Genomic DNA, 12998 nt, shown 5'->3' with positions numbered 1-12998 from the left:
GTGTGAGAGAGAGAGAGAGAGAGAGAGTGAGTGTGTGTGTGTAGTGGGAAGGACAGATACCTTACATGGCCACAAGCTCTAAAGGTCATATAAATGCTGCCTGTCCAGCATGCCCTCTAATCACAGGGCACCTCCTCAACAGGCTCATGCAACCAGCATGATAAGAATTGCGAATTGACAGCTGACATCATACAAATGACCTATGCCAAGGTAATTTTGTTCTGAGGCAGCGAGTCCAACCCTGCTAACACATTAGGAACTTTTGAATATCTAGGAACTTTTGAAATTTAAAAAACAAAACAAAACCACATCAAGAATTAGCCACCAGAGACTATGCAGGGTTTTCATTTGGACAAGTTATTGTTTAATTACTTGATTTTGGTCCGATGTTGGGTTCAGGCATCACTATTATTTAAAAGGTCCTTAGATAATTCAAGGGTGGAGTCAAGGTTGAGAATCACTGAAATAATATAAGCAATATTACTGAAAGTAGGGTCCACAGCCTTAGAGCTGACCCATGAACTTGTCACTAGGCAAGTTTTTTGTTTAGTTCAGCTGACACTATTTTTCACAGCAAGATAACAATACTTTCTTTATTTGATGTATAGTTGATTTGCAATGTTGTGTTAGTTTCTAATGTACAGGAAAGTGATTCAGATTTACAAATATATATGTACGTATATATATGTATATGTATGTATGTACGTATATATATATATGTATATGTATGTAGGTATACATATATATGTATATGTATGTATGTATATACATGGACTTCCCAGGTGGTTCACTGATGAAGAGTCTGCCTGCCAATACAGGAGATCTGGATTCGATCCCTGGCTCTGGAAGATCCCCTGGACGAGGGAATGGCAACCTACTCTAGTATTCTTGCCTGGAAAATTCCATGGACAGAGGAGTTTGGCAGGCTACAGTCCATGGGGTAGCAAAGAAGTGGACACGACTGAGTGACTGAGCACACATGCATGCATGTATATACACACACACACACCTATATACGCATATACTTTTTCATATTCTTTTCCATTATGGCTTATTGCAAGATATTGAATATAGTTCCTTGTGCTATACAGTAGGATCTTGATTTTTATCCATTCTATACATAATGGTTTGCAGCTACAAATCCCAAAGGCCTAAGTTATCCCACCCCATCCTTCCTCTTTGGTAACCTTGAGTTTGTTTTCTAAGTCTAAGGGTCTGTTTCTGTTTTGTACATACATTCACTTGCATCACAATTTAGATTCCACATATAAGTGATATCAGACGATATTTGTCTTTTTCTGACTTCCTTCATTTAGGATGATAATCTCTAGGTGCATCCATGCTGCTGCAAATGGCATGTTTTCATTTCTTTTTATGGCTGAGTAGTATTCTATTGTATACATATATACCACATCTTCTTTATCCAGCCCTTGTAAATTGTTTGCAAATAATTTCTCCCAGCCTTTAGGTTACATTTTTACTTTGTTTATGGTTTCTTTTGCTATGCAAAGGCTTCTAAGTTTGATTAGGTTCCGTTTATTTTTGCTTTTATATCTACTGCCTTGGCAGACTGACCTAAAAAAACATTACTACAATTTATGTCGGAATGTTTTGCCTATGTTCTGTACTGGGAACTTTATGGTGTCATGTCTTATATTTAAGTCTTTAAGCCATTTTGAATTTATTTTTGTGCAGGATGTGAAGGAGTGCTCTAACTTCATCGATTTATACGCAGAAAGACAGCAATACCTTCTTGATAAAACAAACAGTGCATTGACTTACATTCTGGCACAAGGTCCTCATCTTATCACTGACTGGTAACAAACAATTCAGACTCAGCCCTGAACCATGGAGCACACTTGGAGTAGCACTTTCCTAAAGATAGCAGGTGGGGGCCAGAGAAAAAGGGAACGGCATTCATCTTTAAAAGTGTGTTACTTGTCAAAGCTGAGCTTTGATGGGAACACACTGCTTAGTGGGGTCAGCAAGGCATTTCCCAAAGCATACTTTTAGGATGTTACTACGTATTACAAACAAAAATGGTCTGGTACCTGGAAGATGCTGTTTACCATTTAACTGCCCAAAGTGAGACAAATTACTCTCTTATGCAGGATGACTCTCTAAGAGTGGTATGGAATTCAAGAAACATGTATGGGATCACAGAATCTTTCTTTTCACGAAGCCATATGATTAGTAGTTCATAAAACATAATTTGGAAGAGTGATGCAGTTATTATTTAAGAACCTGCATAAGAGAGTATAGTTAATTCTACATTCTCTTCAACCAGGCAATCAAGTTATCATTTAAAACAAATGAGTGAAAATTGGAGTTGACACAGCAGCCCATGTGGTGTATCTCCCCAAAGGCGCAGCCCTAGACCTTAGGGTTGGGCTTGACTTGGTGAAACAGCTCAAAGTCATCCAGGCTATGCCTTTCTGGGGGTGGACCATAGTCTACCTATGGTCATACCATGCCAGGTCAGAAAGGCAGATTTGCTTCAGTGGTTTATTAGCTGACTGTGAAAAGGAAAAACCCAAAAGGTGTTGCTGAGACATCAGAGCACCAGAAGCATGCTGGCAACACAAACCTTGATGGAACAGCTTTGAAGGGAGCAGTGCTGCATGGCTGGAGAACTTCCAGATTTTTTTCAAGGATCAGCATCTAGATTTTGACTTTGTTTTAAAATCAAAATCACCACCATTGTTCATCCAGTAGACCTTTCTGGGCACGTTCCCAGGGCAGTGTTCCTTTAATTATAAATACTTAAAGTGGACCATCTGTGTTGGCTTCACAAAGGAGAAATATCTGCCTCCAGTATTAAGTGAGGAAAACCTCAGTCAAGAGAGTCCTAAAGGAGAGATTTCTTCTTAGGAGCCCTCACTACCGCCTCGACGGGAACACCAAGGCTCGAGGGAGAAGGGAGGCCTGTTGCTTTAAAAAGTGAATCATCAAAGAATGAATGGTTGTTCATTTCTACCAGAAAAGCCAGCCTGGAGACTGAGTTGAGATGCATGCATCTAATAAGAGAATAATAAATGCCCATCCTGACCTGAAATTGAATTATTGGCTGTTATGTATATTTCCTTGATCAAATTATGAGTTTTCCAGAGAGTAGAAACTATCCCCCAAACATGACTTAATGCTGTGCTTGCTGCCATAAGGTGGGGAAATGGGAGAGAAGAGACTGTGTTTCAGTGCCATTACTAGCTTCCCAATCTTGTTAGGAGATAACAAGTTGTCTTCTAAGAAGTAGCTGACAAGCAACCAAGAGAAATACACTTGATCAGTATATGGGGAGAGGATAGTGTTTATTCATCACTAAACAACAAGGCTTTCGAATTTGGGGCTTTTAATTTGATTTTGATATGGACCAATATTTTAACTTTTCTTGTGACTCTGCAATTAAGCTGCCATTGGCTTCAATGAGCAAAAAAACCTTTCTGAGTTGTTTTGTCATCCTTCACATCATAAATCAGAGGAAAAGTGACCCCAAATCAGTTATTTTGAAATATAAAGTTTCAGAATAAAATCTTATTGCTTCAGAGTCACACAAACATATGGCCCCATGTTTTTCTAATCAAATAGGAATAGCCCTAAATTCTTACATTCAAGGGGACAGATATTGAACCCAATTATACCGTTTCTGCAAGTCAAGACATTTTCCAATATCACGCATCAGAGGTGATTTAGTTTTATTGAACTATGAATTCAAATAGTGTTAGACCCATTCTTCTCAAAAGGCAAATTAGAGGAATATGAGGAAGACACACAACAGGAGACATCAGAGTTGAAGAAAAGGTGAGGATGAAAATAAACACAATTCTCTTGACACGTTCCTAAATATTCTTCTCTTTTCTCTCCTACCATTTAGACAAGACTGATATTCATGGTGACATATTCTCTCTCTGGGATAAGGAAACCAAGGCATTATCAGAGTAACAGACATTGTACTTGTTACAAATATGCCCCCTTAACATTTGGCACATAATTTTGCTTTCTTTTGGTTGGTGAAAGCTGCCATACTTCATCACCGGTCTAGGGCACAGACTCTCTTCTCCTCCAACCAAAGTCACTATGCTTGGATGCCTCTCTGAATAAAAAGGTTACAGATGTCCTAAGGGGGATGGAATATATATATTTCTACAACCTTTTTAAAAAATTCACATGAAAACAGGAAGGAGGCCAGACCTTTGATTAAGATGGTGACAAATCATTGAACTTTGTGATATTCTTCTATGTTGGGTGAATTCCTTCAAATTTGCTATTGTAATCAGATTTTCAATCCCACAAGCACATGCAGGTAATCTGTGATTTATTTCTCTCTGCAGATTTTCAACATTATCTACTTGGAAACCTGTATACCTTGATGTGATTCTTCTGAACAATCTTCAAACATCAGTAACAGACCAGTGACTCCAATTTAGGAAGCAAAAACTATACTGTTAAAAGATAGGCATTCAGAAGTTACTCTAAATCAGTGATTTTATTGGGGCAGACATGACAATGAAAGAAAAAATGAGGGAAAGAATAAAGCTGTAATGATTATACTTTCGGTTGCCAAAAGGCTCCTGGGACAGTAAGAGAAAGATTTTCGTAAACATCTCAGCTCTCCAAGTGGCTTTCTTATAACAAAGACCATAGCTGGTCCTGGGCCAAAATTAGACTCTCAAACACTTGTGTGTGCTTCTTCAGCCAAATTCCAGTACTCATATAATATTACATCATAAGTGGTTTTTATGGAAATAATCACATCACTGAAAATCACAAGTATTTGGAAACAGACTAAAGCATTTATTTTGGAATCGGCTGTTCAGAAATAGAAACCTGTTTCTGGCAAAGTGTAATCTGTCCTAAGGATATCCTGAAAAGCCAGTGAGGTATTTCAGGCCTTCTGTGTATTATTTTACATGAATTCTGAAGGCCCTGGAAACAATGCAAAAAATGTCTTTCAAAAGACAGACAGTGGTGAACAATTGCTATCTGTACCAAATCTCAGGTGATTATAAATTATGGAAATAACTTGGTCTTTACAAAAACATCACCAACCAAAAGAAACACTAAGACTTTGTCTATAATAATGCAAAAATAGTTGGCAGGTTTTATCAATTCAGTAAAGAAGCAGAAAACTAATTCCAGCTTTATCATAATATACAAAAACCTCTTTGACCTAATTTAATCATTTGTGAGAATTTTCCAACTCTAATTTATATTCTACCACCACCACCACCCCCCACCACCACGCTGGCAAAATTTCAATGAATGTTTCATTCTTTACTTGAGGGCTACACACACACACACAATCTCATTAGAAGAGGTCACACCAGCAGCTTGGCATTGCACAGATCAATCAACCTAACCATGCTGCCCACTGCCTTCACCTGCAGTGGAAATGGTGGGCATCCACAGTCAAGGTCAATTAATGTTTCATGTTTTGGAAGAGAGGCCATGAGAGGACCTCTCTCTTCAAAATGCCTCACATGAGAATAAAATGTTTCAAGGTATGGACATAGTTTAGAACCGAGATTCTATCCATTTTTAATAAAGAGATCTCTGATTTATACTCATTATAATAAAATGTTATAGCAACTGGAAGAGAGAACTGAAGACAGGACCCTACAGCATTTAAAAATCAGTCTTGCAAAAATCTTCCAGGTGGCCAGAATGACCACTGAACCCTTCTAAACCCATAGTTACTTCACCTCCTGGCAATGACGAGTTTCTGGCCTTCGAGATCCCACATGAAGTAAGCATGTTAATTTCATAGCATTGTTTCCTTATTTATCCAAGGTCTCTTCCATGGCATGTTCTCTTTCACCCCCATCTAAGGTCTTCAGGATCCTGTTAATTTGCACAGAGATCAAGCATATTCGTTGCAAATTTGGGATCACCATTAGCTTCGGGGTCCTTGTTTAAAGGTGATGAAGTAAAATTGTAAATAGTATCACAATGTCATCCCAGAAAACCTCTCATGTGTCTAATACTATTTATAAACAATTCTTACAAATCAAGAGGGAAGTATTAGCTTCACTATTCCAGAGGACCTGGCAGGACGGCAAGACTAAGGAAAATCTTCAATCTGAAAGAAGACAATGGCCATCATCAAAGCACACAAGAGAAAGGATGAAAGCCACATTTAACACAAGGACAGCCAGAATAAAAAGTATCCAAGCCTTGTATAAGAGAGCTTAACTGCTACCCATTCCCTAAAGAATTCTTCATATTTGAAAACGTTCATAACAGTATTCATGATACACTCCGGATATTTTGAAAACTAATAGATCCTATCTAAACTATATGTAATAAGAGAATGGATGGGTCTTAAATTTAGTTATTCAACTGTCTTTTTTTGAACCTGAGAATTGTTAAAACAATTTGAAGTAAGTTTCTAACCAAATTCCTGACTGAATTTAACCAACTGCTTCTTAAATGGCTTATTATACTTACTCAAACCAACCTTTGTGTTTCAGGACAATGTACAAGTAGAAAAAAAAAAGTATAGTATCTGGTAATACAGACACACACATCTGTAAGAATATAATTATATAAGAACTAGTATATTTCTATAATTCAGGTACTGTCTTCTACATGCAAATATATATACTGCACACAAACATCATTTGAGAGAAAAGAAAGAAAATATTGGAATGCATCATCTATAGTAAAGTAACTATCACTGGCTGAATTTTTTTGTTTCAGTGAAGCATAAAATCAAGTTAGTATCTTCTCTACAAAACCACCAAAATTTTGTCTTACTCACTGTAAAGGGCCACCATTTATATCTCCAGATGAATAACTGTTCACATCAGAACTTCTATGCAAAGTGGACAGTTTGCATACCAAAGTATGAAGTAGAAAACAAATACAAATGCTGTATTCTATAGCTCAAATAGAGTTAAGCATAGAAAATGTACACTTGTCATTTTCTGCCAAAGAACACTTGAAGCTCTATCTGGAAGGGCGGAAAAGGAGGAGACTTTGAGATGTTAAAATCTGCTTACAAAACTATAGATTGGAGTCAATTGGGAATAATTTCCTCAAACACCAAACTTTGAACAGACCTGTGCAGCAGAAAGACAGTTGTACTGGAGATCCCATAATGTTGCCAAAAGGGCAACTTGAAATAGGAACAAGGGCACTTTTAGAAATCGTACCAGAAACAGTTATGCAAAAGTGTATACCCACTCCCAAAGGACTGGTTGAATTCTGTCACCTCTGACATCATTCATTGCTAAAATGCATGGATGGCATTTGGTCTGGGGGGGAAACTCAGGTTGTTATATAATAAGTACTTAATTAGCATACACAGTATACCTCTCCACTGTCATTTTGGAAATCAAAACATACACAGATGGCAAAAAGTTTACCACATTTGGTGATGTGAAAACTGATCCTATTTGATATGTGCCAGAAAGTTGGGAAAAAAATGAACGCATACACTTTTGGAGAGACGAGGAACTTTTGAGATACATTTGTAGTATGGATTGCGATGAATACCTTATTGACCTCAGTTTAAGTACCAGCAAGTAGAATTTTCCAAACCTGTACTTGAGCTGCAAAGAAAAACAAACTACTCATTGTTTCCTTGAGGCATGCATTTCACTATGGCAAAGCGCACCAGGCGTGCATGACAGGGGAATCTGGGCCTGCTTCAGCCAACTGAGTAGACCATGAGCGTATTTCGAACACAAGGCAGAAGGCTTTATGGAGTGGAGAAGAGGGAGAAAATTTGGAACCATCGTCTCATGATTTCATTTTGGAAGGGCCATTCCTCAGCCGACTGCTGCTTCAGGAAGGCGAGGTGATGGGCCAGACTCGGCTACGGGAGCAAGCAACTTTAGCAGCCAAAATGGGGCAGTGTCATGACACCAGCTGAACACATTTCAGCTGCGAGAAGCAGGAATATGCTGCGCGCCGGGCCAGAGCTGACTGTATTATACAGCGTCCCATCTGAGGCTGCATAAGACATTCACTGGCGAGCTTACGGGGCCTCGGAACGATGTCAGGAGCCGCACAACACACAGCACACCAGAGGGCAATGCACAGTCAGAAAGAAAGAGAAAGAAAGAAGAATGAGGGGAAACAAGCAAGACACGCGTCCGTCGTGCACAAACCTTCGGGCTCTGTGTGTTCTTTGTGATGGACTTGCTTCAGCGGGCAGCAGAAGATTTCGTGACACTTAGCACGAAAGGGGGACTCTTTTTTCTTTAATTCCGCAGATTGGATGGAATCTTGCCGTAACATAATGTATTCCTGTGTGCCAGGGGGGGCGTCATCCAGAACTGTGGTCACCACATAACAAAATGAACTCGAGTTAGAGCTTCAGGAAAGCAGGGAAACGTCTTACATCAACTCTACTCCCGGGGGAGACTATAGAAACAACAGTCCCAAGAAAAGTTTCCAAGAAAAGCATTGCATTGCTTGGGGGTTTTCTTTGGAGGGGCTTAGTTTGCTAATATGAATAGTTTACTCAGCTATACATACCTTGATAGCTAGTACTGAATTGGCCAAAAAGTTCGCTCGGATTTTTTCCAGCCAAAGGTGAGGAAAAACCCAGATGAACTTTTTGGCCATCACAATATACTAAGCATTTAAGGGTTAGATTGTCCTGGATGAACAATAAAACATGTTATTACCAATAACCATATATCTAAATAAACACTTCGGAAAGCAACATGTTTCAACTTGAGGTACAATATAAATATTTACAGGCGAAAATGGCTAATTTCCACAAAATTTTCAGTGTATTTGTTTACATTTTCTTCCAGGGTCTGCTCCTGGTGAGGGCCTGGCTTTCATGCACTACGTACAGAGTTGGACAAAAGAATTCACTTTGTGTGTCCCAGAGAGAACTGGGGCCGTGACAAGTAACCTTCACATATTCAAAATCCCCTAATGAAGTGACCACATTCCAGTAAAGAGTCTAATAATCAACAGTGGATCAAAGACCTACCTTGAATGAGGCACTGCAGGGCCTCATTCATTTTTGGCCTCAGATAAGAGGCCCCTCTCAGATTTCTAGGCCCTTTGTGCATTTTCCTAAGAAATACTGTGAATTTCTAGTGTTTGTTCCCTGCTCAAACAAGGTGCCTGATTTCACCTGGTCCATTGCAACATTGTTTTTCCTGCTAACTACCCACCAAAGAGTGTGCAAATCTGGGTCTGCATAAACAGGGCATTGACCTCAGAATGGATTTTTTTCTTTCACACCTTCCCAGTGAAGCCATCCCATTTTACCACGAGTGAGTCAGTACCCCTAAAGTTATGATTAACAATGGACTGACTCATCCTACTCATCCTACTCCCTCAAATGCATACTCTTAACATGCCTTGAGAAAGACTGGGTACCAGCTGCAAACTTCCTATGGGGAGAACAATGCTTATAAAATATCACCAGCTTATGGCTGAGATTGGATGGGATCTCATGCTTCCACATTTGGCACAACATTCTCAGCTCACTGGCTAGGATCTTAACAGACTTTTAAGAACTTTCTTTCACATTGGAATGAAAATGGCATGAAAACCAACATAACCTGGAAATTAGTATTATGAGTTGAGAACAAGTTCTTGATAGATTGGCTGTGTGTGGAATTGTTGCCTTCCTTTATAAGTCATTAAATTATGCAAGAAGGTGATGAATATTTTAGTCACTTCTCTATTTTCCTCTAGTGCTCAGCAGTAGTAATAAAAAATATTATATAGACAAACCACCACAGCCTTTTCTGAAAGAGAGTTCCCTTCAACTGCTAGGAATGTGACTGCAACTTCTTAGAATTTGGTTGCTGAATGCACATCTTTGGTAGCAACAGCTGCTATCTAGACCATTGGCAACCATTTCCTGCATTTCCTGCCATGAGCAGATAGTTATGATAATATATACATGCATCAAATTCTAGTATCACAGATGAAGGTAAGTTCTAGTTTGACTATACAAAATATTTAAGGAAAACCTCCCAAACTTAAAACTCAAAACAAACAAACAAAAAAACACACCCATGATTATACAGAAGCTGAGAAATCCCATTTTCTTTTTTTTAATTTATTTTATTTTTTCCATTTATTTTTATTAGTTGGAGGCTAATTACTTTACAATATTGTAGTGGTTTTTGCCATACGTTGACATGAATCAGCCATGGATTTACACGTATTCCCCATCCCGATCCCCCCTCCCACCTCCCCCTCCATCCCATCCCTCTGGGTCTTCCCAGTGCACCAGCCCCGAGCACTTGTCTCATGCATCCAACCGGGGCTGGTGATCTGTTTCACCCTTGATAATATACATGTTTCGATGCTGTTCTCTCAAAACATCCCACCCTCACCTTCTCCCACAGAGTCCAAAAGTCTGTTCTGTACCAGAAATCCCATTTTCATGTACTGTATATAAGAGACACATTTTAAGATCAGAGGAGAATTGGAGGATTAAAAAGAAAAGAACAACTTTTGGATAATACATAGAGAGCTTATTATTCAGAAGTACATGATAAACACCAGTAAATTGTTTTCCATTTTCTTTTTTCGATACCAAAAATGACATCACAAATGGGCATCTCTGGAGATTAATGGCACAATAGCCTTTGGCTGACTCTCCAGCCATCAGCTTTACCCAGCTGGTCATTAATTTCCACAAAAAGCCTTGTACTTCCATCATTATTGTTTAATTAGATACAACTAGTATCTGTAACATACAACAAAATTCTAGTGAAAGAGCCCCACTGACTGATATAAGAACCAGACCTCAAATTCATCATCATGGGGAAAGCAGGAAAGTCACAAAAGTGCAACATAATTGCTTTCCACAAAATTCTCTCTCTCCTATTCTTTCTTCAAATTGAATTTAGCAAGTGCAAAAGATGCCAAGATGAGAGCATTTAAGGAGCCATCTGAGTAATGACCGCAGGCAAAGAACATTTCCTTGGAAACTGTGAACATCTGGGAGTTAATGGCTTAGCTTTGCGTCCAGGCTGTCTCTACTCAAATGCCCCAAACATAAATCAATTCAGGAAAAACAGAAAAAAATATTAAATCCATCAGCACAACTTGGTGTCATTTTGACACAAGACCTAAAAATATTTTGGACTTTTTAACCAGAAGTGGCAATCTACAGGAAACACATCACTTCAGTCTATAAAATCTTTGAATGTAAATTCATTTTGATGAAAGATTAAAACTATTGTATTAATTTATTCCTAGTATTCAAGTAGAACAGTGACTGTATGTGCAATTGACAACAGCAGGAGTGACAGGGAACTTCCCACAAGACCCCAGCACTAAGGCAGATGGGTACCTTAATTCTACTACCTTAAAAAAAGGATGAGGAGACAATGTGTCCAAAGGGCACAAACTCTAGAAAAAGGAGAGGAGACTTGCAAAGAAGTCAGCTCATCGAAACAGGAAAAAAGAATGGAATCTACCTTCCCCTGACTTAATCCTAGGATTTCTGCTATTTCCCCACTTCTAGTGCATTTCTTCTTGCACACCATTCCAGCCTCTGAAAACCACTCTTGCCTCTGTTCATTGAAACTATTTGTCCACATTTATTCAGTCACTCCTGCTCTTCTTCTCAATAATGTTTATCCAATCTTGAAGGTTGCACGAAAGACTCCAGTGATTGGGAAGACAATAGATTTACACCAAACCTCTTCCAGTTTCAGAGCTTCAATTTGACTCTTTCAGACAGGTAAGATGGTAAAAGGAGCTCATGGTTGATTTCTGAACTGCGGGGCCCATGTTTTGAGAAAGGCTATGAGCCCCATAACAGTAGCAGCCAAGAAGTAGGCCTCTGCTGGGAAATGGCACCCACATAGCCAGTGCGCTTGACCTTGATCACACAGGTCAACTACTCAGAATTCCAAAGTCCCACAAGAGTGGTAGAGAGTTGGAGGAGAAGTGCACACATGCAAAGTCACACACCCACAGCATGCAGACACTGACAGGTGGCATACTCAGACACAAGGGTGACAATAAGTGACTCTGCTGGTGGCACAGTTTATGGAAGACCTTGTTCCCATTCTACAAGGTGTTTATTGACCAACCATTAGGTGGGCAAGATGACATCCAGGATTGGTTTCCCAGAAACAGTACTAGATTGGCAGTAAACCATCCTCACTCTCCCTCCAGGCTTTTCAGCGATTCTCAGGATCAAGGCCACGGTCACGAGTGGCGACAGTCATAGGAAGGGAAAAGAGCTTATGTCTAAAGTCAGTGACCTGGTCTACATTACTCATGTTCACAGAAATAAAGGGTTCCCATTTCAAACTGGACATAATGCATCAATCTGTAGCAAACCATCTGAGATAAAATGAAAACGTTTGTCGTGATTGTTCAGTCGCTCTGTCATGTCTGACTCTTTGCAACCCCATGGACTGCAACACGCCAGGCCTCCTTGTCCCTCACTATCTCCCAAAGTTTGCCCAAGTTCATGTTCATTGCATCAGTGATGCCATCCAGCCATCTCATCCTCTGACACCCTCTTCTCCTTCTGCCCTCAATTGTTCCCGGCAGCAGGGACTTTTCCAATGAGTTGACTATTCGCATCAGGTGACCAAGATACTGGAGCTTCAGCTTCAGCAAAACTAATTCCAATGTAATATATGTCTAAATGCATTTTTAATTAAAGAAGTTAACAATAATCTATTCTTTCTATGTTTAGAAAGTCAACTTCTTATTTTACCCTGTACTTTAATCAATAAAGATGATATTGGCTACATAAAATACCTACCCAAATATTTAGTAGTATCACAGACACTACACTCTTCCAAGTCATTGCAAACAGAATTTCTTTAGCGATAACTTAATGCAACTCCTTTGTCTTAAAACATAAGGAAAATAAAGCTCAGGAAGGGGAATTGACAAGCCACAAAGCTATTGGAAAAGCCCAGCCTAGAAACCAGGATTTTAGTGTGTTTACCAGAAAGTCTTAAGTAGTTTCTGGTTGCTTTTCTTTGTTTATACAAACTGATATATTTAAACAGGATTTTTGGTATACCTTAGCTTCAAAGATT

The 12998-nt window shown here is 39.2% G+C and overlaps 1 protein-coding gene across 1 annotated transcript in view; it reads right to left on the bottom strand.

Annotated features, from left to right (window-relative positions):
* The window catches only part of FGF13 (fibroblast growth factor 13), a 536870-nt gene that overhangs the window by 198174 nt on the left and 325698 nt on the right, over positions 1-12998 (bottom strand). Inside the window, exon 3 of the mRNA XM_065916384.1 lies at positions 8112-8279. Within this exon, the coding sequence (XP_065772456.1) occupies positions 8112-8279 (168 nt within the window). The remainder of the gene's footprint in view (positions 1-8111; positions 8280-12998) is intronic.

This window comes from Muntiacus reevesi, chromosome X (genome assembly GCF_963930625.1).
Source record: "Muntiacus reevesi chromosome X, mMunRee1.1, whole genome shotgun sequence".
NCBI classification, from domain to species: Eukaryota; Metazoa; Chordata; class Mammalia; order Artiodactyla; family Cervidae; genus Muntiacus; species Muntiacus reevesi.
The sequence above is the reverse complement of the archived record's forward strand: the minus strand, read 5'-3'. Positions and strand labels throughout refer to the sequence as shown.